General features: G+C 46.9%; 1 protein-coding gene across 5 annotated transcripts in view; it reads right to left on the bottom strand.

The window, feature by feature from the left end:
- Window positions 1-2,975: 2,975 nt before the first annotated feature.
- rbfox1l (RNA binding fox-1 homolog 1, like) overlaps window positions 2,976-24,060 on the bottom strand; it is a 25,319-nt gene continuing 4,234 nt past the window's right edge. For 2 of the 5 annotated variants that reach the window (XM_076970575.1, XM_076970573.1), the window contains exons 2-12: window positions 24,058-24,060; window positions 20,055-20,234; window positions 19,860-19,913; window positions 19,241-19,333; window positions 18,765-18,822; window positions 18,446-18,505; window positions 17,375-17,516; window positions 17,228-17,267; window positions 16,399-16,469; window positions 12,462-12,543; window positions 2,976-4,649 (exon numbers count right to left, since the gene is read on the bottom strand). The exon at window positions 24,058-24,060 is cut by the window's right edge and continues 234 nt beyond it. In XM_076970575.1, coding sequence (XP_076826690.1) covers window positions 4,605-4,649; window positions 12,462-12,543; window positions 16,399-16,469; window positions 17,228-17,267; window positions 17,375-17,516; window positions 18,446-18,505; window positions 18,765-18,822; window positions 19,241-19,333; window positions 19,860-19,913; window positions 20,055-20,234; window positions 24,058-24,060 — 828 coding nt within the window. In that variant the 3' untranslated portion in view covers window positions 2,976-4,604. Of the gene's footprint in view, window positions 4,650-12,461; window positions 12,544-16,398; window positions 16,470-17,227; window positions 17,268-17,374; window positions 17,517-18,445; window positions 18,506-18,764; window positions 18,823-19,240; window positions 19,334-19,859; window positions 19,914-20,054; window positions 20,235-22,600; window positions 22,756-24,057 lie in introns of all 5 variants that reach the window. The other 3 variants (XM_076970577.1, XM_076970576.1, XM_076970574.1) reach the window with 3 other exon arrangements.

Below are 24,060 nucleotides of genomic sequence, written 5' to 3'. Positions count from 1 at the left end.
GGTTATAACTCGGCGCAGAGAACATGAACACACGCCCAAAGGGAGCCAAAGTATGAAAACTAAACCTAATACTAGAACTAATGAAAACTAAACTAAAATAGGCTTAAAAAATAAATTTAAACTAATAAAAACTAGCGAACATTCTCTAAAAATGAATTATTAAAACTCACTGAATTAGAAAAAAAGTCACAATTAAATAAAAACTAAACTATAATGAAAAATTCTAAACTATTACAACCTTGGATAGGGCCGCACCTTGCTCTGGGCAAAGCAAGTAGGCTGACCCACTATCACTGACCCACACCTAACACTGACCCACTATCACTGACCCACACCTAACACTGACCCACTATCACTGACCCACACCTAACACTGACCTACTATCACTGACCCACACCTATCACTGACCCACTATCACTGACCCACACCTAACACTGACCCACTATCACTGACCCACACCTAACACTGACCCACTATCACTGACCCACACTACAAATGACAAAGATGAATACACACACACACACACACACACACACACACACACACGTACATGAACACGGACAGATGTAAACACACAGACAGAGATGCCAAAGGGAAGAGACAGGGTCTGTAATGTAACAATACAACACTGTGCAGGTCAATGTTGTGTTTTAATGTACCACAATCAGAAGGTATAATATACATTTGTTTTACTGTTTAACAAAAAGCTGATTCTCTTTAATTAAACAAAAGTATGAAGTGTTGTGTTCTAATGATTAAACCTGGGCCTGCCAATTGGAAACAACATCAGTTTCATAAACAAGCCCAACCAGAGCCTCATCATCTGTATATAATCTACCTCATCTGTATGTAATCTACCTCATCTGCATATCGTCTGCATTTTTGAGTCATTAAAAATCATCCCACAGCAATTTCATTATATTAGTGTACATTCAAAATATTAAAAGTACACTGGATTTCCTTTTACCGTGCTTCCTAAATATGCGCATGGATGTCAGTCACCAGATATGTAGAAACAGTCATTATCAGTGGAGACATATAGTCATAATGACAAAACCATGATAATGGAGATAACTGGACAACTGTAACAAACTGGGCTGAGCAGGTAGGACGCAATTGCAGATTTTAAGGAGTTTTAATATAAATGACTAACACAAAGGATAACAACTCATACAAAGACCAAAGGTGACATGAAAGCTAACACAAAAAGAGCAAGAACCACAAAAGTCATTAACAAAAACCAGTACACAACTTACAATTCACAACCTACAATAACCCACCACACTAAAGACCAAATACAGGACTTAAATACACTAACTAAACAAGGAACCCAACAAGACACACCTGAAAGCAATAACGAGGGGCGGAGAACAAGGCAGGGGTGTGAAAACAGAGACAACTAGGAATTTCAAAATAAAAGACACTCAAACACACAGAGAACAAAACAAAAGACATGACTGACAGGGGGGAGGCAGGACCACATGACAACAACAGTGAACTTTGCAAAGTATTTTGGAGGCCTGTTAATTATTAAGCAATAGGCTGCGGGGACACATTTCAGTATAAAATAGAAATTCAAAAGAAAGAGCAGTGGTGAGTGAATCTAACATCATCTTACACAATGAAACTTGTTTGTTCCATCATCAGGCAGGTGCTGCATACATACTGGACAACAGAAATATTTAATTAACACAATGTGTACAGGAGCTGAGATCTTCCTGGCCTGCAGTGGTGATACAGTAATGACATCAGATGGTGAGAGAAAGAGACTGGCTCTGAAAGTTATAGAGGGATAGAAAGTATAGAGCTACAGTGCAGATAAACACAAATAGTTATATAGGTACAGAGCAGATACACTCAGCAAGAGTTACAGAGGGACAGAGCAGATATACAAAGGGACTTGTAGAGGGACAGCATGTATAGAGAGACAAAGCAAAGATACAGAGTTATAACCAGCAGTTTTAGAGGGACAGAGCTGATATAAACACAGAGAGTTCCAGAGAGACAGCAATTATATACAGAAAGATTTCTATAGGGACAGCAGGTATAGAGGGACAAAGAAAAATATTATATAGAGACAGAGTAGGCAAACAGCAATATGTATAGAGGAACATAGAAGATACACACAGAGACAGTTATACAGGGCCAGAGCAGATACACACAGAGAGAAAGTTATAGATACACAAACAGAGAGTTATAAAGAGACAGAGCAGATACACATAGAGAGAGATGTATAGGGACATAAATACAGAGAGAGAGAGAGTTATATAGGAACAGAGCAGATACACACAGAGTTATATAGGGACAGCAGATGCAGAATGAGAGAGTTAAATAGGGAAATAGTAGAGAGAGAGAAAGAGAGTTATACATGGGAATAGCAGATAGACACAAAGAGAGAGAGTTATATAGGGCCTTAGACAGAAAGAGAGCGAGAGTTATGTAGGGACAAAGCAGATAGACAAAGAGAGAGTTATATAGGGTCATAACAGATAGTCATAGAGAGAGATAGAGTTAGAGACAGCAGATAAACAGAGAGAGAGTTATATAGGAAAATAGCAGATAAACAGAGAGGGAAAGAGAGTTATATAGGAAAATAGATAAACAGAGAGAGAGAGGTATATAGGGACATAGCAGATATTCAGAGAAAAAGAGATATACAGGGAAATAGCAGATAGACCCATCTGAAATACAGAGAGAAGAAAGTAAACAGGGTATATGTAGCACAGAGAGAAAAAAGTGAGGAGAAAGAACAAAGGTGAGGAATGAAAGAACTCAGATTAACTGGAATCGCAGAGGAAAAATGTGCCGTGCAAGAAGGACACGTGAAGACATTACGGAGACATTATGGAGACATTACGGAGACATTATGGAGACATTACGGAGACATTACGGAGAAGAAGACGAACAGGGAGAGACATGATGTGTTACTAAGAAGAGATAAACATTAAGGAGAAGAAGCAGACAGTGGAAAAACATCAGGAAGAGAAACATCAGAGATGCTTTATTTTAGTCATGAAGAAGCACCCAGAGGAGAGCAGCGAAACACACTGAGCCCAGAGTGCTGGGCTTACGCTCACACTGACCAATCACACTGAGTTTTATACAGAGTACACCAACCAATCACACTGAATTTTATACAGAGTACATCAACCAGTCGCCATCCATTCTATACAGAGCACACTGACCAATCACAGTTTGTTCTATAGAGAATACATTGACCAATCACAGTGAATTCCATACAGAGTACAGTATCCAGTCACTTCTATATAGAGCACACCAATCAATCACTGACCAATCACAGTGTATTATCAGAGTTACTTCATACCAGGGCTCTCAAGTTTAGAATTCATTTCAAAGTGTAATCTTGTCAGGGGACGTAAGTTGTTGAGCCGGGGGGGGTGTTCAAACGTAAGTTGCATATCGCGATCGATCGCCAGTGGAGGGCGACATAGATATGGATCAGAGGTAAATAAAGTAGATTTTGATTTGATTTTATTTTTTTTACAGGAAGAGAATCCAAGAAGCCCAGTGGTGATGTTTGCTTAATACACAGAGAGGAGAGGACAGAGTGAAGGGTCACAGCACAGGGTGGTCTAGACGGACAGGAAAGGAAGACACAGTAAGGAAGGGTGGATCTCACTTCAGGCCCCTCCCCCTCTGAGGCCCTGCCTCCATTACCCACAAGGAAGCTGGGTAGATGAGCTAGGTGGATCATTAAAGTGTATGATGATAAGGTAAAAAAAACGTAGTTAAACACTATAGCATACTCAAAAACTCACACACACTCTTTCACACACACAAACCGAAATCAGTGCCATACAACATTCAAAGTCTCTCCAAAAGATCTCCATCTTCTACAGTTTAATCTCCAAGTCCAAGTCTGTGTGAGCAGCAGGGCTGTGGATGTGTTGTGGGTGTTGTAGTGTGACAGAGCATTTGAAGTCCAGCTAGATTAGAGGCTATCAATATACTTTAATTTCACACACATCAGTGAAGAGCTAGATCAGCCAGAATAAAGGAAGCTAGTGGAGTGAAAACGACTAGCTTGACTGTCCAGTAGCTAGCATCCATGTGTCCATAGTAGCATGTTTGGCTGAAACAACCCTTCAATTCATGTCATATTGACCACCAATAATGATATATAAGGCACCGTAAGTAAATCACCAGGTTGCGGTTGCTGTGTTGTACAGGACCAGGGAATTAGCACAGCAGTGTTGACATAATGTTTACATAGTTGGATCACATAGTCTTGAGTGTTAAAAGATGTTCTCAAGAATTACTAACTCCTCAGAGATGCTAATGACTGTGCTGTGTGTTAAAATGTGTGTAAATATGTTAAAATAAACAACAAAACAAACATTAAAGGCAGCGATATAGCCCAGATTTCCTGGATGTTCAGTTAATCGCTTCAGAACTATCAGAATCTTTGCTAAAATAGATTCAGTTCGCTCACAGTCTGCATGCTAATACCACGTTTCCCAGAAGGCGTTCAGAGTGCAGACAGAAAAACTTCCTGAGTGAGTTGAGCATCAATGCCTGCCCTGCACTGCCATGGAAATGGCTGGGTACTGCTGGAAGCCAGACGTGTCAGAGTGGTGTCCCATTCAGTAAGGGGTGAACCGGTTGTATCCTCCTCTGTACAGGCTGGCCTGGTATAGAAAGAGCAGGGAGTTTTTAACCAGGTACAGGTACATACAGGTACATACCACTAGCCTCATACACATGACCAATTGTGCTGAAAGCATTAAGAGATGAGTCAGATTTGAACTGTCTGATGAACCATCCATTTCCCATAGAGTGTGTATCCCAAATGTAAGTAACCATGTGTAGATTTAGTACAGACACTCTGATCCTGGACACTAGGTGTCAGTATAACGGCTGTTAAGTGAAATGTTAGGGTTAGGTTCTAGGGTTTGGGTTAAGTTCTAGAGTAAGGGTTAAATTTTAAATGTAAATAATTTTTTTTGTGTTGGGAGGTATTTCGGTATGCAACAGTATTTAAATATGGTGACGGTATTGTAAAATGGTGACAGTATATTAACTACCTAGTAGTTAACTAGTAGGCCACCGAAAAAAATTAGCAAGCATTGAATCTGACAGAAAGGTGAGGTGCAACCAGTGTTGCGAATAACGCCGTTAAAAATAACGGCGTTAGGTAACGGCGTCATTTTGTCAGTAACGGGATAATATAATTAATTACTTTTCCTGTCGTTACAACGCCGTTGACGTTACTGGTCATTAAAAGCGGTGCGTTACTATATATTGATATACTAACAGTAATGCGAGCGGACCGCTGTCCAGGCTAGTGAGGAGTAACAGATCTCGATAGATCACGGTTCTGGGTGTAACACCTGTTTAACTTAACAAGTCAGTAAGCGATTGGCTAAGGCAGCGTTATGGTAGCCAATCAGAGCCCGTGTTTTTACACGCACGCCGAAGCACACGACACAAACGGAGAAGAGGCAGAAATGGCGAGTCAGGAGCAAGCCGAAGAAAAATTATCATTTTCAAGGTGGCGATATAAACATTATTTTAGAAAATACTTGAAGTTCCTGAATGTCTACCAGACTGGGTATTTGATTTATTTAATTAAGTATAGAGGTTTAATTGTTAAGTTTACTTCTTTTGTGAACAAACCAGTTGTCTCAGGTTGAGAGAATTTAATTTAATTTGATAGATGTAAATGCACTGTACTGTAATAGTGTAACTGTTTACTTTTGCTTCATTTTTTCCCAAAGATTTGGGATTTTAAAGGATTTTATTCTGCACTGGTCTGTTGATGTGCAATAAATATCAAAAGTTATACACCTTTCTGATCTACTCATTTCAATTGACTGTGAAAACTGCTTTTTCAAAAAATCCTTATTCATTGGCATATAACTTTTTTTTTTACTGTAATGCAAATAGTTACTTTCCCTGGTAACGAGTTACTTTTATTATAGAGTAATTCTAATAATTACTCTAATTATTATAGAGTAATTCTAAGTTACTAACTCAGTTACTTTTTTGAACAAGTAGTGAGTAACTATAACTAATTACTTTTTTAAAGTAACGTTCCCAACACTGGGTGCAACACACCGGAAGTGTGTAAAAGGGAAGGTGCAACACACAGGAGGTGATTGTTTCTGAGCTAGTGGAGACTAGTAGAGTTTGTGGCAGGGAGTAAGTCGTTGGAGCTAGCTGGCTTTGGAGGTTAATGAAAGTAATGCTAATAAAAGTCAGTGGACTATAAACGAGCTAGCTAGCTATCGTTTATAATCCATTTTCATTGCCATTTCCAAGTAGTCTAAACGTTGACAGAGTCTACTACTGTCTTCTTTTTTAACACTTGCATGACTGAAATTTCTAAGGACATGCTGTCTGTCGTTATTCCACAAATCCATGGCACTGACATGCTGGTATTATAATAGGCTCCATTTCAGATCTTCATCAGATGCAGTATTTAAATCTTTAAAAAAGTGTCTGTGTAACGCCGGGGATTCAGGTAGTAAAGGAGGTGGACATGAGAGTAGAGAGGCCTGTTTGGGGGTATTAAGTGCGTAGAGGTTTGGCTAGGTTTGGGGGTATTAACAGAAATACATTAGGCAGATCGGGCAAAGGTAAAATTTCCAATATACAGACACGGATTCACGGGAACAATGTGGCATAATGAACAGAAACAAGAAACACAGACTAAGCAAAAACCAAATAAGAAAACAAACTAAGTACAACATGAAATTAACTAGAATAATTAAATAAAGACGCACAACTGCGATAAACAAAACCGAACAGCACGGGAATGGAAGCAAAGTAAGGGTAATACGTACAACAACCCGGGCTTTAAAAAAACGATGGCATACATGAACACACAAACTAGAATGAAAATTAACAGGGCATAGAAATACACAGAAGCTAAAGAGAGAACTAGACTACGGGAAAACCAAACATAAAGCAAAACTCGGGAACACCTGAAACACACAAACCGAGAATAGACTAGGAACAAGAGACTTAAAACAATGACCAGCAACGGGGCATTAAGAACACGGGGTATATATACACAACGGAGTATTAAGAACACGGGTTATATATACACAACGGGGTATTAAGAACACAGGTTATATATACACAACAGGGTAATTGTTACGGTGGGTCGGCCGAGTGGCCACCAGAGGGCGCGTGTACCCGCTCGTGCACGGACACATCACACACCCCCTAGCACTAGGCCAATACCACGCTCACAATCACCTGATTACTAACACCTGTGCATGGTTGGTGTGCTCCCTTTATCTTCCCACAGGGCGTGCAGTCCAGTGCTGCACATTCCTGAGGACAACGCGCTTCCTCCGCGAGTTGCACGTCGCACGAGAGGAGTCCTTCATTTTTCCTTTTGTTTGATGGTTCTCTGCTCTTCGTGAGCCTAAAAGCTTCTGTGTGTTATCGCTGCTGTCATGGATAATAAAGAACATGACGCACAGCCATTGCCTCTGGCCGCCTCTGTTTCCCCGTCACAGAATGTGCAGCCTGGAGCGGCCGGAGGCAGCGAGACGTCGCCTCTAGAGGTACTGGCCTTTCAGGGCCAGGCCATAGGAAAGCAGCAGCAAGAACTAAACGAGCTGAGGAATGTGATGTCCTCCATAACGGGTTGTCTCCAGGCTCTCTCTACACAAGTAGAGGCAGACCGTAACACACGGGCTGCCCAGAGAGAGAGAGTGCCCATCTCCCCTCCTGAGGCTTACGGAGGAGAACCAGAGGGCTGTGAGGGCTTTCTGGTACAATGCCGGCTCTATTTCACGTATCAGCCACAAATGACGGATCAGGCCAAGGTGGCGTACGTCATTTCTCGCCTCAAGGACAAGGCGCTTACATGGGGTGCGGCGCTTATGTCAGGGGACTCGCCCCTCACCCAAAACTATGACTCGTTCATTCGAGGGCTCCGTGAGGTGTTCCATCATCCGCGCCAGGGGCGTGCATGCGGGCAGAGCCTATTGCGGTTGCGACAGGGCACTCGATCTGCGGCCGAGCACGCCCTGGAGTTCCGTACCCTGGCCGCAGGGACGGGATGGAACGACGCGGCCCTCACGGACGTATTTTTGTATGGTTTGAAGCCTGAGTTAAGAGCCGAACTGTCCTGTCGTCCCGAGGAACAGTCGCTCAATGAGGTGGTGAGACTGGCGATCACCTACGACCGTCTGCTGCAGGACAGAGCCAAGACCTCCACCTCTACGCCTACGCTGCCTGTTCCGACGCGGGAGCCCACCCAGGAGAGAAACCAGGTCGAACCTATGCAAGTGGGAGAGACGACGGCCCCGGCCCGAGACCCTGGCTCTCGGGGGGGTCGCCCCCGAGTGAGTATATCCCTGACTGGTAATTTGCTTACCTGGCGTGTTCAAATCACTTACGGGGATGTCTCTCTTGGGGTTTCTGCGTTAGTGGACTCGGGATCGTCGGGGAACCTGATGCGGCGGAGCTTGGCGGAGGAGCTCGGAGTTCCCCTGAGGAGATTAGACCAGCCGAGGCGCGTGCACGCACTGGACGGCCGGCCTGTGGGCGGGGGTGTCATCTCACAGCGCACTGCACCAGTCCGTCTCAGCATTCAGGGTCGCACCGAGTACATTAGCTTCTACATCCTCCCCGTCACGCGTCACGCCATCACTCTAGGGCTTCCCTGGTTTAGATTGCACAATCCGATAGTAAACTGGATCACAGGCCGTTTGATAAGGTGGGTCACGCCCCTCCGTAGGGATAGACTCCCCCCCAAGGTGCTGGCTCAATCAACCAGTATAGAGAGCCCCAACATCTCGACTCAGCAAAACATACCCTCGCAGTATCGGGATTTGAGGGAGGTGTTCAGCACGGCCAAAGCGTCACGTCTTCCTCCTCATCGCCCCTGGGACTGTTGCGTAACGCTCAAGGAAGGCACCACTCCTCCTCGCGGTAGAGTCTACCCTCTCTCCCAGGAGGAGGAACGCATAATGAGTCAGTACATTAAAGAGGCTCTAGCTCAGGGCTACATCACTCCCTCTACCTCGCCCGCCTCGGCCAGCGTCTTCTTCGTAAAGAAGAAGGACGGGGGTTTGAGGCCATGCGTAGACTATCGAGGGCTCAATTCCCTCTTAGTCAACTATTCCTACCCACTGCCTTTGGTGCCTTCGGCACTGGAGCAGTTAAGGTCGGCGAATTGGTTTACTAAGCTGGATCTGCGCAGCGCCTATAACCTCATCCGCATCCGCGAGGGGGATGAGTGGAAGACGGCGTTCAGTACCACCACTGGGCACTACGAATACCGGGTCCTGCCTTATGGCTTGGCTTCTGCCCCGTCGTACTTCCAGGCGTTCATAAACGAGGTTCTAAGGGAGTACCTGAATAGATGCGTCATCGCTTATATCGATGACATCCTCATCTATTCAAGCTCCTTTGATCGACATGTGCAGGATGTACGAGCAGTCCTGGACACTCTCTTGCGCAATCGTCTGTATTGTAAGCTAGAAAAGTGCGAGTTCCACCTACGGGCAGTGAACTTCCTAGGCTACACCATCAGGCCAGGCTCCGTACACATGCAACCGGGCAAGGTAGAGGCGGTGGTCGGATGGGCGCAGCCTCACACACGGCGCGAGCTGCAGCGGTTCATCGGCTTTGCGAGCTTTTACAGGCGGTTCATCCGTTCGTTTAGCCAGATAGCGAAACCTCTGACTGACTTATTACGCGGGGGAGCTAAAAACCTTAACTGGACCGAAGCCGCTGCCCGAGCGTTTGAGGGTATCAAACAGGCTTTCGTTAAGGCTCCCGTGTTACAGCAGCCTGATCCCAAACGCCCGTTCATCGTAGAGGTTGACGCTTCTAACGTCGGAGTGGGAGCCGTGCTGTCGCAGCGCCTCAAGAAGCACGGTTCGCTACGTCCTATAGCTTTCTACTCCAAGAAGCTAACAGCGGCGGAATGCAATTACGGGGTCGGTGACAGGGAGTTACTGGCGATGCGGCTAGCCTTTGAGGAGTGGAGGCACTGGCTAGAAGGAGCCAAACACCCCTTTGCAGTAATCACCGATCACAAAAACCTGGAATACCTAAAGAGCACGAAGCGCATGAACGCACGCCAGGCGAGATGGTCTCTCTTCTTTTCGCGCTTCAAGTTTCAGGTGACGTACCGGCCCGGTCCGAAGAACACTCGAGCGGATGCCCTGTCCCGCTCGTTTCCCGGGAGTGCGGATTCCACTAGCGACGAGCCGGTTTTGTCTCCCGACTGTTTCGTGGGTGCGGTGGATTGGGAGATCGACAGAGCCATCGCCGTCGCCAACCCGCACCCCAGATGTCCACCTCACCGAAAGTATGTGCCTCCTGCCCAGCGTACTGCACTGATCAGCTGGGCACACACGTCTGTAGGCACGGGGCATCCGGGAACAACCAAGACTGCCCAGCTGCTGGGCGCCCGATACTGGTGGCCCGGGCTGCACCGCGACGTGCTGGCGCATGTAGCATCCTGCCCTGACTGCGCACGGAGCAAAGTGCCCCGCACTCCGCCTGCAGGTAAGCTGCTCCCTCTGCCTGTACCGGCGCAGCCCTGGACGCACATAGCCCTGGATTTTGTGACGGACCTCCCGTCTTCAGAGGGCAACACCACAATCCTGGCGGTCATAGATCGCTTCTCGAAGATGGTGCGTTTCGTGCCCCTGCCCGGCCTGCCAACCGCGTGGGAGACTGCGGACCTGCTGTTCCGGCACGTGTTCCGGCAATTTGGCCTGCCTGAGGACATCGTGTCGGACAGAGGTCCGCAGTTCACTTCGCGGGTATGGCGGGAGTTTCTCTCAAAACTCAACATCACAGTCAGCCTCACGTCTAGTTACCATCCGCAGGCAAACGGGCAGGTGGAGAGGACCAACCAGGAGCTAGGGAGGTTCCTGAGAGCATACGGCAGCGCACACCCTGACACCTGGTGCTCCCTGCTTTCCTGGGCTGAGTATGCTCAGAACTCCCTCGTGCAAGCCAGCACAGGTATGACTCCCTTTGAGTGTGTGTTCGGTCGGCAGCCTTCCTTGTACCCGTGGAATGCCCCCGCGTCGGATCAGCCCGCCGTTGAGGAGTGGTGCAGGAGAAGTGAGAGTGTGTGGGCGGACACCCACCTCCGGCTCCAGGAGGCCGTCCGACGTTTCAAACGGCAGGCAGACCGCAGGAGGAGCGAAGCGCCCCCCTACCGGGTCGGGGACAAGGTCTGGGTCTCCACTGGGGATGGCAGGCTGGGTTCAAGAGGTAAGCTGGGGGATCGCTACACTGGTCCATACGTCATCACGCGGCGCCTCAACCCGGTGACTTACAGGATCGGCCTGCCAGGGGATCGCCGTGTCTCCCGAGCTTTCCATGTGTCTGCGCTAAAGCCCCTGCGGGAGGGGCCCCTAAGCGAAGACGACACCGCGCGGCCGCCCTCGCCTCTGCAGCTTCCGGATGGGCCTGCGTATCGTGTACGCCGGCTGGTTGACTCCCGTCGCAGAGGCAGGGGGCTCCAGTACTTAGTGGACTGGGTGGGCTACGGTCCTGAGGAGCGCAGTTGGGTTCCGGCCTCCCGGGTGCTGGGCCCCTCCCTCATCGCCTCCTTCCACCGGGCTCATCCTGACCGTCCTGCGCCTCGGGGTCCTGGGAGACCGAGGGTTCGTCGGCTGGAGGGGTCCTTGGGGGGGGGCTCTGTTACGGTGGGTCGGCCGAGTGGCCACCAGAGGGCGCGTGTACCCGCTCGTGCACGGACACATCACACACCCCCTAGCACTAGGCCACTACCACGCTCACAATCACCTGATTACTAACACCTGTGCATGGTTGGTGTGCTCCCTTTATCTTCCCACAGGGCGTGCAGTCCAGTGCTGCACATTCCTGAGGACAACGCGCTTCCTCCGCGAGTTGCACGTCGCACGAGAGGAGTCCTTCATTTTTCCTTTTGTTTGATGGTTCTCTGCTCTTCGTGAGCCTAAAAGCTTCTGTGTGTTATCGCTGCTGTCATGGATAATAAAGAACATGACGCACAGCCATTGCCTCTGGCCGCCTCTGTTTCCCCGTCACAGTAATAAGAAAGGGGTATATATACACAACAGGGCATTAAGAACACGGGGTATATATACACAACCGGGCATTAAGAACACGGGGTATATATACACAACGGGGGAATTAAGAACACGGGGTACATATACACAACAGGGGAATTAAGAACACGGGGTATATATACCCAACGGGGAATTAAGAACACGGGAGATATATACACAACAAGGAATTAAGAACACGGGGGATATATACCCAACGGGGAATTAAGAACACGGGGGATATATACACAACGGGGAATTAAGAACACGGGGGATATATACACAATGAGGTATTAAGAACACGGGGTATATATACACAACGGGGCATTAAGAACACGGGGTATATATACACAACGGAACATTAAGAACACGGGGTATATATACATAAAAAAACAAGGAATCTTAAACATAAGTGTCTCTCACCATGGTGCCGACGCCGTAGGTTGTGGTGGGCCCCACAGAGTGGTGGTAGGGGTCGGTAGCTGTGGCATACACACGGCCATACCTGCACACAGGGGGCAAACAGACTTGACAAGGGCTAGAATGTTTACATTAAGACTGGCAAAATCATTCAGAATACAGATGCTCAAACCTAACCTAGAGTGTACCTGGGATTGGGGTTAGGGATATGTGTTAGGGTTAGGTGTTAGGGTTAAGGGTTAGGTGTTGGGGTTAGGGTTAATGTGATGTGGTGTGCAGGGTTAGAGTTAATGTAGTGTGTGGGGGGTTAGGACTGATGTGGTCAATCAATCAATCAATCAAAGTTTATTTGTATAGCGCTTTTAACAACTCAAGTTGTCGCAAAGCAGCTTTACAGGGTTTACAAGGTTAACAATACTATGGGTCCAGAACCCTAATGAGCAAGCCAAAGGCGACAGTGGCGAGGAAAAACTCCCTATGATGGTGGGGAATAGGAAGAAACCTCGGGAGAACCAAGACTCAAAAGGGAACCCATCCTCCATTGGGCGGCCCGTTAACGCACAAATACACAAGTCACACATAATTCACACAATCAGACTAGGTAAAAGGTAGAATTGAAAGTGGTGTAGTGTGTTTGGTGTTAGGGCTAGTGTGATGTAGTGTGTAGGGGATTAGGGCTAGTGTGATGTAGTGTGTAGGGGACTAGGGCTAGTGTGGTGTAGGGGGTTAGGGCTAATGTGGTGTAGTGTGTAGGGGGTTAGGGCTAATGTGGTGTAGTGTTTAGGGGGTTAGGGCTAGTGTGGTGTAGTGTGTAGGGGGTTAGGGCTAATGTGGTGTAGGGGGTTAGGGCTAGTGTGGTGTAGTGTGTAGGGGGTTAGGGCTAATGTGGTGGAGTGTGTAGGGGGTTAGGGCTAATGTGGTGCAGTGTTTAGAGGGTTAGGGCTAATGTGGTGTAGTGTTTAGGGGGTTAGGGCTAGTGTGGTGTAGTGTTTAGGGGGTTAGGGCTAATGTGGTGTAGTGTTTAGGGGGTTAGGGCTAGTGTGGTGGAGTGTGTAGGGGTTAGGGCTAATGTGGTGTAGTGTTTAGGGGGTTAGGGCTAGTGTGGTGTAGTGTTTAGGGGGTTAGGGCTAATGTGGTGTAGTGTATAGGGGGTTAGGGCTAGTGTGGTGGAGTGTGTAGGGGGTTAGGGCTAGTGTGGTGGAGTGTGTAGGGGGTTAGAGCTAATGTGGTGTAGTGTTTAGGGGGTTAGGGCTAGTGTGGTGTAGTGTTTAGGGGGTTAGGGCTAATGTGGTGTAGTGTGTAGGGGGTTAGGGCTAGTGTGGTGTAGTGTTTAGGGGGTTAGGGCTAGTGTGGTGGAGTGTGTAGGGGTTAGGGCTAATGTGGTGTAGTGTTTAGGGGGTTAGGGCTAGTGTGGTGTAGTGTTTAGGGGGTTAGGGCTAATGTGGTGTAGTGTGTAGGTGGTTAGGGCTAGTGTGGTGTAGTGTTTAGGGGGTTAGGGCTAATGTGGTGTAGTGTTTAGGGGGTTAGGGTTAATGTGGTGTAGTGTTAGGGGGTTAGGGCTAATGTGGTGTAGTGTTTAGGGGGTTAGGGCTAATGTGGTGTAGTGTTTAGGGGGTTAGGGCTAATGTGGTGCAGTGTTTAGAGGGTTAGGGCTAATTGTGGTGTAGTGTTTAGGGGGTTAGGGCTAGTGTGGTGGAGTGTGTAGGGGGTTAGGGCTAATGTGGTGTAGTGTTTAGGGGGTTATGGCTAATGTGGTGTAGTGTGTAGGGGGTTAGGGCTAGTGTGGTGTAGTGTTTAGGGGGTTAGGACTAGTGTGGTGTAGTGTTTAGGGGGTTAGGGCTAGTGTGGGGTAGTGTTTAGGGGGTTAGGGCTAGTGTGGTGTAGTGTTTAGGGGGTTAGGGCTAGTGTGGTGTAGTGTTAGGGGGTTAGGGCTAATTGTGGTGTAGTGTTTAGGGGGTTAGGGCTAATGTGGTGTAGTGTTTAGGGGGTTAGGGCTAATGTGGTGTAGTGTTTAGGGGGTTAGGGCTAGTGTGGTGTAGTGTTTAGGGGGTTAGGGCTAATGTGGTGTAGTGTGTAGGGGGTTAGGGCTAATGTGGTGTAGTGTTTAGGGGGTTAGGGCTAGTGTGGTGTAGTGTTTAGGGGGTTAGGGCTAGTGTGGTGTAGTGTTAGGGGGTTAGGGCTAATTGTGGTGTAGTGTTTAGGGGGTTAGGGCTAATGTGGTGTAGTGTTTAGGGGGTTAGGGCTAGTGTGGTGTAGTGTTTAGGGGGTTAGGGCTAATGTGGTGTAGTGTTTAGGGGGTTAGGGCTAGTGTGGTGTAGTGTTTAGGGGGTTAGGGCTAATGTGGTGTAGTGTGTAGGGGGTTAGGGCTAATGTGGTGTAGTGTTTAGGGGGTTAGGGCTAGTGTGGTGTAGTGTTTAGGTCAGTGTTTTTCAAACTTTTTTTCTGGTGACCCACATTTTGTCCATGATTTTTCACGCGACCCAGCCAAGTTGTAGGGGGTTAGGGCTAGTGTGGTGTAGTGTTTAGGGGGTTAGGGCTAGTGTGGTGTAGTGTTTAGGGGGTTAGGGCTAATGTGGTGCAGTGTTTAGAGGGTTAGGGCTAATGTGGTGTAGTATTTAGGGGGTTAGGGCTAGTGTGGTGTAGTGTTTAGGGGGTTAGGACTAGTGTGGTGGAGTGTGTAGGGGGTTAGGGCTAATGTGGTGTAGTGTTTAGAGGGTTAGGGCTAATGTGGTGTAGTGTTTAGGGGGTTAGGTCTAGTGTGGTGTAGTGTTTAGGGGGTTAGGGCTAATGTGGTGGAGTGTGTAGGGGGTAAGGGCTAATGTGGTGTAGTGTTTAGGGGGTTAGGGCTAATGTGGTGTAGTGTTTAGGGGGTTAGGACTAGTGTGGTGGAGTGTGTAGGGGGTTAGGGCTAATGTGGTGTAGTGTTTAGGGGGTTAGGGCTAATGTGGTGTAGTGTTTAGGGGGTTATGGCTAATGTGGTGTAGTGTGTAGGGGGTTAGGGCTAGTGTGGTGTAGTGTTTAGGGGGTTAGGACTAGTGTGGTGTAGTGTTTAGGGGGTTAGGGCTAGTGTGGTGTAGTGTTTAGGGGGTTAGGGCTAGTGTGGTGTAGTGTTCAGGGGGTTAGGGCTAGTGTGGTGTAGTGTTTAGGGGGTTAGGGCTAATTGTGGTGTAGTGTTTAGGGGGTTAGGGCTAATGTGGTGTAGTGTTTAGGGGGTTAGGGCTAGTTGTGGTGTAGTGTTTAGGGGGTTAGGGCTAATGTGGTGTAGTGTTTAGGGGGTTAGGGCTAGTGTGGTGTAGTGTTTAGGGGGTTAGGGCTAATGTGGTGTAGTGTGAGGGGGTTAGGGCTAATGCGGTGTAGTGTTTAGGGGGTTAGGGCTAGTGTGGTGTAGTGTTTAGGGGGTTAGGGCTAGTGTGGTGTAGTGTTAGGGGGTTAGGGCTAATTGTGGTGTAGTGTTTAGGGGGTTAGGGCTAATGTGGTGTAGTGTTTAGGGGGTTAGGGCTAGTGTGGTGTAGTGTTTAGGGGGTTAGGGCTAATGTGGTGTAGTGTGTAGGGGGTTAGGGCTAATGTGGTGTAGTGTTTAGGGGGTTAGGGCTAGTGTGGTGTAGTGTTTAGGTCAGTGTTTTTCAAACTTTTTTTCTGGTGACCCACATTTTGTCCATGATTTTTCACGCGACCCAGCCAAGTTGTTGACGGGGGGGGGGGGGGGGGGGGGGGGGGGTGGCGAGTTTAAGTATCGCGATCGATCGCCAAGTATTAACGCCTCCGCCGTTTGCGCTGTCGCGCGCTACAGTCACTCGCGATAGTATAATCCATTAATATAATAATTTATTAAATATATTAACATTTATTTTTTAGCGACCCTTTTTTTTTGGCTCGCGACCCATCCAAGGGTCGCGACCCATAGTTTGAAAAACCCTGGTTTAGGTTAGGGATCACTCACCCATCACTGTACGCAGCAGTGGCAGCAGATGAGGGTGTCTGAGCAACACGGTATGTAGCAGGATATCCTCCCTGGTGAAAGAGGCAGACAGAAACACATAGAGAGGGAGTCAATCTTCCATTAGCTGCTAGGACTGCAGAGTCTATTGCTATCTTCAAGCGTAGACTGAAGACCCACCTGTTTGTTGAGTTCTTACCAGAGCACTAACTCAGCTGATACCACTTGCTGTTGTTCTTAAATTGTATGTCTGTCTATGGTTATTTGTGCTTCTTGGCAAATGTCTAATTTGCAAAACACTAGGTAATGACATTGACACCTGTAGTTTAGTAGTAGACTGACTCAATGGTGTCTTGAATTCTGGCCTATCTGTACTATTACCTAGGATGTATTCTGTGATCAGATGCAAAGCACTTTGTAAGTCGCTCTGGATAAGAGCGTCTGCTAAATGCCATAAATGTAAAGAGACATACAGAGAGAGAGAGAGCGAGAGAGAGAGAAAGAGAGAGAGAGAGAGAGAGAGAGAGAGAGAGAGAGGAAAAGTGTGTGTTTAGAAGGCATACTTCAATGTGTTAAAATATCAACACAATATGTTTATCACTTACATCAAAACAATCAGTCTGTATGTTAAAGCAAACACATGTATGTGTAATTTCTTTAACTGTGTATGTGTGTGTGTGTGTGTGTGTGTGTGAGTGTATGTGTGTGTGTGTGTGTACAAGTGTGTATTTATGTGTATGAGTCTGTATTATTCTATGCCTATGTATAATTGTATATGTTTAATTGTGTGTGTGAGAGAGAGATGAAGAGACTGTAATGCAACAGAACTCACATAGACTTCAGTTCCATAAAGCCCTTCCTGGTACACCACGCTGTGGGAAACAGTGGACCATAAAGCAAATATTCATACTCAGTGATGACTACACATAGCACTCATTTCTCAGTTTGGTGAGACCACCGTGCAGTGTAGTGTACCCACCCAGGGTAGGCTGGGACAGCAGCCGGCGTGGCTGCGGTAGCAGCTGATCGAATTGTGTTGTAGACTGCACGACCACGCCCCCGAAGGGCGGAGCCTCGGTAAGCCAAGGTTGGCGTGGGAACAGGATAAGGAAAACTGGCGACTAGAGAAGAGGAAAAGAGAAAAAGACACATGATCCACATTTACTGGACCAGCAGAACACGGTGTGCTCTCCAACACCCCCACACAACCACAAGGCATTTAACTGAACTCTGCCCTTATGTACCATAAAGACACAAGAGTGAGAGTGTGTAGACAGAGTACCAGTGTAGAGTTCATAAAGAGTGAGAGTGTGTAGACAGAATACCAGTGTAGAGTTCATTAAGAGTGAGAGTGTGTAGATAGAGTACCAGTGTAGAGTTCATAAAGAGTGAGAGTGTGTAGACAGAGTACCAGTGTAGAGTTCATAAAGAGTGAGAGTGTGTAGATAGAGTACCAGTGTAGAGTTCAGAAAGAGTGAGAGTGTGTAGACAGAGTACCAGTGTAGAGTTCAGAAAGAGTGAGAGTGTGTAGATAGAGTACCAGTGTAGAGTTCAGAAAGAGTGAGAGTGTGTAGATAGAGTACCAGTGTAGAGTTCAGAAAGAGTGAGTGTGTAGACAGAGTACCAGTGTAGAGTTCAGAAAGAGTGATAGTGTGTAGATCGAGTACCAGTGTAGAGTTCAGAAAGAGTGAGTGTGTAGACAGAGTACCAGTGTAGAGTTCAGAAAGAGTGAGAGTGTGTAGATCGAGTACCAGTGTAGAGTTCAGAAAGAGTGAGTGTGTAGACAGAGTACCAGTGTAGAGTTCAGAAAGAGTGAGATTGTGTAGATAGAGTACCAGTGTAGAGTTCAGAAAGAGTGAGAGTGTGTAGACAGAGTACCAGTGTAGAGTTCAGAAAGATTGAGAGTGTGTAGACAGAGTACCAGTGTAGAGTTCAGGAAGAGTGAGAGTGTGTAGATAGAGTATCAGTGTAGAGTTCAGAAAGAGTGAGAGTGTGTAGACAGAGTACCAGTGTAGAGTTCATAAATAGTGAGAGTGTGTAGACAGAGTACCAGTATAGAGTTCAGGGGCATACATGGCTCCCATAACTGGGTTAAGCTTCCACCCTGTAGCTAAGAAAGAGGCAGAGTGAGAGAGTGTGTGTGTGTGTGTGTGTGTGTGTGTGTGTGTGTGTGTGTGTGTGTGTGTGTGTGTGTGTGTGTGTGTGTGTGTGAGAGAGAGAGAGAGAGAGAGAGAGAGAGAGAGAGAGAGAGAGAGAGAGAGAGAGAGAGAAAGAGAAATCAACTAATTTGTTGATACAGTTTGGTATTATGCTTTGAAAAGTATTGACAAGTATTTTAACAATTTTGACATTCATTAGTGAAAGCTCACCATTTACAAGGGGAGTCTGTGGCTTCTTGGTCACCACTCTGGCTGTGGCATTGTTGACCTGTAGCAAGGAAAAACACACACACACCCACACACAAACGATATGACTGATATGACTGATTCACACCCTGATAAATAGTCCCCATTACAGCCACAAGACCAACTTCCTCCTCCTTAGTTTGCTCTTCTTCAAGAAACACACACACATACAAACAAACAAACACACATACACACACTCACACAATGATGGCATGTTCACTAATTCACACCCTGTAAACTCCTAAATGAATCACACTGAAACCACAGGACAAAACTTTAAAACCTTATGGTATATAGGCAGTGCATTTCAAACTTCACACTTGGAGCTGCTGTAAGTCTTGGTAACGTCTGCCTGACGTAGCCACCGTAGAAGCTGCACCTGCTTTGTCCTCTAATGTCATTGGTTGAACTGTTCTTCAGTCATTTACAAATATGAGTACCTCAATCTTCCTGCCCTCCACGATGGTTGCGTTCAATTTCTCTCGGGCGCGGTCAGCTTCCGCTGCGTTCTCAAACGTCACAAAGCCGAAGCCCTGTTAAAAAACCCTGGGTCAGTTACTGTCACGATTACACAGCACACAGTCACACAGCACAGTCACACAGCACACAGTCACACAGCACAGTCACACAGCACACAGTGTCACACAGCACAGTCACACAGCACACAGTCACACAGTACACAGTCACAAAGCACAGTCACACAGCACACAGTCACACAGCACAGTCACAAAGCACAGTCACACTGCACACAGTCACACAGCACACATAGTCACACAGCAGTCACACAGCACACAGTCACACAGCACAGTCACAAAGCACAGTCACACAGCACACAGTCACACAGCACAGTCACAAAGCACAGTCACACTGCACACAGTCACACAGCACACATAGTCACACAGCAGTCACACAGCACACAGTCACACAGCACAGTCACAAAGCACAGTCACACAGCACACAGTCACACAGCACAGTCACACAGTCACACAGCACAGTCACACAGCACAGTCACACAGCACACAGGGGGAGGTCTTGTTGTTGTTGTTGATATATACTGACCTTTGACCCCCTTTCATTGAAGATGATCTCAACATCAAGAATCTTGCCAAATTGCTGAAACACATTTGTTATGGATAACTGACAAAGCATTTTATAATTAGATGTCTACATTGGCGGGCATTTGTCCACCTGACTGGAATCATTCTGTTAATTACTGAAATATGAACTAACACAAAAGATTATTTTTCTTTTTACCCCAAACATTTGCCTCAGGTCCGGGTCACGGAATCTGAATGGAATATTGGACACATGAAGCCTTTTGGGTTGGGCCTTACCAGACCCCTCCTCCTCACCGCCACTTCCTGCTCCGCCCCCAGCGGTCACTGAGGCACTCAGAGGCTGGGGGTCAGAGGTCACAGGAGCCAAGGTATCATCCTGGGATAGGCAGGAGTGGTGGACGAGGCAGGACAATAACGCCAGACAGACACAGGAGAGAAGAAGAGGAGGGAGGCAGAGGAAGATGAGACAGGAGAAGAAAATTATACCAGAGAGGTAAACAGAAAAGAACTAAGTATAAAGGTACACTAAGTAGAAGGTTTCTTTAAATGTTATCTAAGTAGTAACAGAAGTAACACAGCAGGTTACTTCCTCTTTGTGTTTTGTACCATTACAACAAGTCATGTGACCAGAACAAAGGCAGTAATATATTGCAGTTCTTAGGGTACCTTTAAACTTATTCTTCAAGTTATGTTTGTTTTTGTCATGAAGTTCATTTCAAAGGCCTTGCAATTGCATCACATTTTACAGGGGAAAAAACAGATCTATGAGGTGACCACAAGAAGCACGTTAGCAGTAGCATTCTCTATCCAGTGAATCTTCTCAAGCAAACCTGAGGAGCTGTGACCACACCTGCATTTTAGTGAGCTGTCTAAACACATGCCCGTTAGAAACAGAACAGAGGAACTTAGAAATTTAGAAATTGACCATAGGTTTTACACATTTCACCCAAATAAATTAAATGAAAAAGTCCTTGACGGTGCGTTCACACCAGCAGGGACCTCACTGTGGAATACAGCAACACTATAGAGTGCTGTGGCTGGTCTGGTGAAGTTACACAGCGTATTGAAAGACTTGTTTTTCAGAATTGTGCATAGAATGCCCCCATGCAGATGATTACTACAAGTAATTGTGCATCAAATCCAAAAAAACATCCACTATCCCACAATGCATCACGATGCCAGTGTGTGTGTGTGTGTGTGTCAGCCTGTCTCACCAAATGCCACAAAACTGTTATAATTATTACTTATATATATATATATATTTTAAGGAGCTGATGTTATAACCATCAAAAGATTAAGACAAGATTGTGCAAAAAATAAAGAACTAAGCAAAATAGAGTGATAAAAGAAAAATTGCAGAAAAAAATGGAGGGAAAAACAAAAAGGAAAATTATGAGTGCAGTGTAGGAGAAGAGAAGCAGTCAGAAAGACGTGTTACGCAGAAGAAAACAGATGAGTATCAGCATGTAGGAGTGGGGTTGGGGGGGGGGGGGGGGCGAACAACCATCAGACTCCTTTGACTGATGGGGAAAGTTTAATCAGAAGAGCAGGAGACGGCTGCCACACTGATCCAACTCCTACATCCAACTACACCACGAGAGGAGAGAGAGCAGTGTGAAAGAGAGAGAGGGAGATAAAGAGAGAAAGAAATGGAGAGAGAGAGATGGAGAGTAAAAGAGATGCAACAGAATAAGAGAGAGAGAGAGAGAAAGAGAGAGAGAGAGAGAGACAGGGAGAGTGACAGAGAGAGTAGGAGAGTGACCAGAGAGAGAGAAAGACAAGGACAGGGACAGGGAGGGATGGAGGCCAGGACTGGGAAAAGGCAAGAGACACAGGAAGTGAGACCAGACGCATGAAACAGTGGAGGAGGCTGTGCGTGATTGGGTGTGAAAAGCCAATCACTGTGCTGTAGTTTTGCTCATGAGGTCAAATATCATTTTGCAAGACTCTAGGGGAAAGGACAAAAGAAATACAAAGGGAACAGAAGGATGGACACAGACAGAATTGAACATGAATAAAGAGGACACAGAAACACACACCGTTAGCTGGTTATATATAACTCTGGGCTTACAAAACAATAGCTACGGTGGCTAAGACTACACAAGTCACACAAAACACTATTGAAACATCATCATCAACATTATCATCATTATCATCACCCACACATAGCACAAAGACACAGCAGCGAAGCTAGTGAGGGTGGAGGGATGAGAGTGGGCGGGGTTAGAGCAGGGGGGAGGGGCGTGGGTGGGGTTAGAGCAGGGGTAGGAGTGTGGGTGGGGTTAGAGCAGGGGTAGGAGTGTGGGCGGGGTTAGAGCAGGGGGAGGAGTGAGGGCGGGGTTAGAGCAGGGTGGGAGGGGTGTGGGCGGGGTTAGAGCAGGGGTAGGAGTGTGGGTGGGGTTAGAGCAGGGGTAGGAGTGTGGGTGGGGTTAGAGCAGGGGTAGGAGTGTGGGCGGGGTTAGAGCAGGGGGTAGGAGTGTGGGCGGGGTTAGAGCAGGGGTAGGAGTGTGGGCGGGGTTAGAGCAGGGGAAGGAGTGAGGGCGGGGTTAGAGCAGGGGTAGGAGTGAGGGCGGGGTTAGAGCAGGGGTAGGAGTGTGGGCGGGGTTAGAGCAGGGGTAGGAGTGAGGGCGGGGTTAGAGCAGGGGTAGGAGTGTGGGCGGGGTTAGAGCAGGGGTAGGAGTGTGGGCAGGGTTTGAGAATGGTGCTATCATGTCACGATGCAAAGTGTTTATCTGACTGAACCTGGACAAAACTGCAGGGAGGAGGGGTCATCCGGTGAGCCCGCCCCCTCGACCCCCCTCTCATGGCGACGTCTGAATATCCGAAAATCTGGAGCATGTAACACTGGTGCTTTCTAGTGGTGGGATATATAATGTGGCCTTCAGTGAGGGGAGACTCTGTAGAACGTAATACCACCCAGAGGCATTTGCTCAAAGATTCTGTAGCAGCAACTATTTATGATAAATAATAATAATAATAATACATTTTATTTCAAGCGCCTTTCAGGACACCCAAGGACACTTTCCAAGAAATTTCTGATACTGAACATTTCAGGCTAGTAATGTAACCCCACAAGCACACATCACCATCATTCTATTTTACATCATTTGTTATTATCAGTGTTATAACAGAAAAAAAACTGGAGGAGAGAGAGAGAATGAGAGAGAAAGGAAGAGAGGGAGAGACACATGAAGGGAGAGAGAAGTCTTATACACCCCCTCTGCTAACTCCATCCCCACCCCTCCCTCACCCCCTCCCCCACCCAGCCCCTCCCCCAGCCCCTCCCCCACCCCTCCCCCAGCCCCTCCCTCCCCCACCCCTACCCCAGCCCCTCCCCCAGCCCCTGTTGGTTCGTGCCAGCTGTGCTCTGCTGGATGGCTGGACGTTTCCCTACATGGGCAAGGCTAGGTCTGCAGGGAGGTTCAGATATGTATCATAGTGCAACAGAAACCTCCAGCTAAGTCCAACATTTGCCCTCACACACTCTGTGTTACTCCTGGGCGTGTTCACTTACGTATATTCAGGTCATTTGAACTTAACATGTTGCACAGTTTAGATTTATTTAACTGTAACCATTTAAACCAGTAGGCTCCAGGTGCAGCTGTTGTACGTGTGGACTAATGGAAGCAGAAAACCGCAGCTGTTGTTTCAATGATTCCTAAAGCGTGCTTAACACAGACACCACCGAGAAATTTTATACTCGTATTTTTTTTTAAGACATTTTATCTTGTCTTATTAAAGTTATGTTCACTTTGTTTCACACCTTTCCTTCTGACCTTCTGATCTCTCATGAAGCTTGTCCCCTGAGAGACCAACTGTAACACCTCAGTGAACTTCACGGGGGAACATGAATGTGTGCTGTGAAAATCCCCGATAACTCAGGGAAAATGGAAAGATACTATATCAGCTCGAACATAAGCAGAGCTTTCACAAAATGTCTCAGACTGGCAACCAAGCATCTCTCTGACGGGACATCTTTCCTCAGTACTAATGTGATTAAACAGGTTGTGATGGGAAACGCCACTTTAAATAAGGCGTGACCTGAAGAGCACTGAATCATTTTCTGAAACACTTCCTCTCGTATTTTCACTACACCTGCTCTTAATACACTTGGGCCATCCTGCACCTTTATATATTTAATTCTGTTCCTCCCTCATTCTTATCTGTTAGTGCTCAGTGGCCAATCAGTTTATTCTTACCGT

This window comes from Brachyhypopomus gauderio, chromosome 13 (genome assembly GCF_052324685.1).
Source record: "Brachyhypopomus gauderio isolate BG-103 chromosome 13, BGAUD_0.2, whole genome shotgun sequence".
NCBI lineage: Eukaryota > Metazoa > Chordata > Actinopteri > Gymnotiformes > Hypopomidae > Brachyhypopomus > Brachyhypopomus gauderio.
The sequence above is the reverse complement of the archived record's forward strand: the minus strand, read 5'-3'. Positions and strand labels throughout refer to the sequence as shown.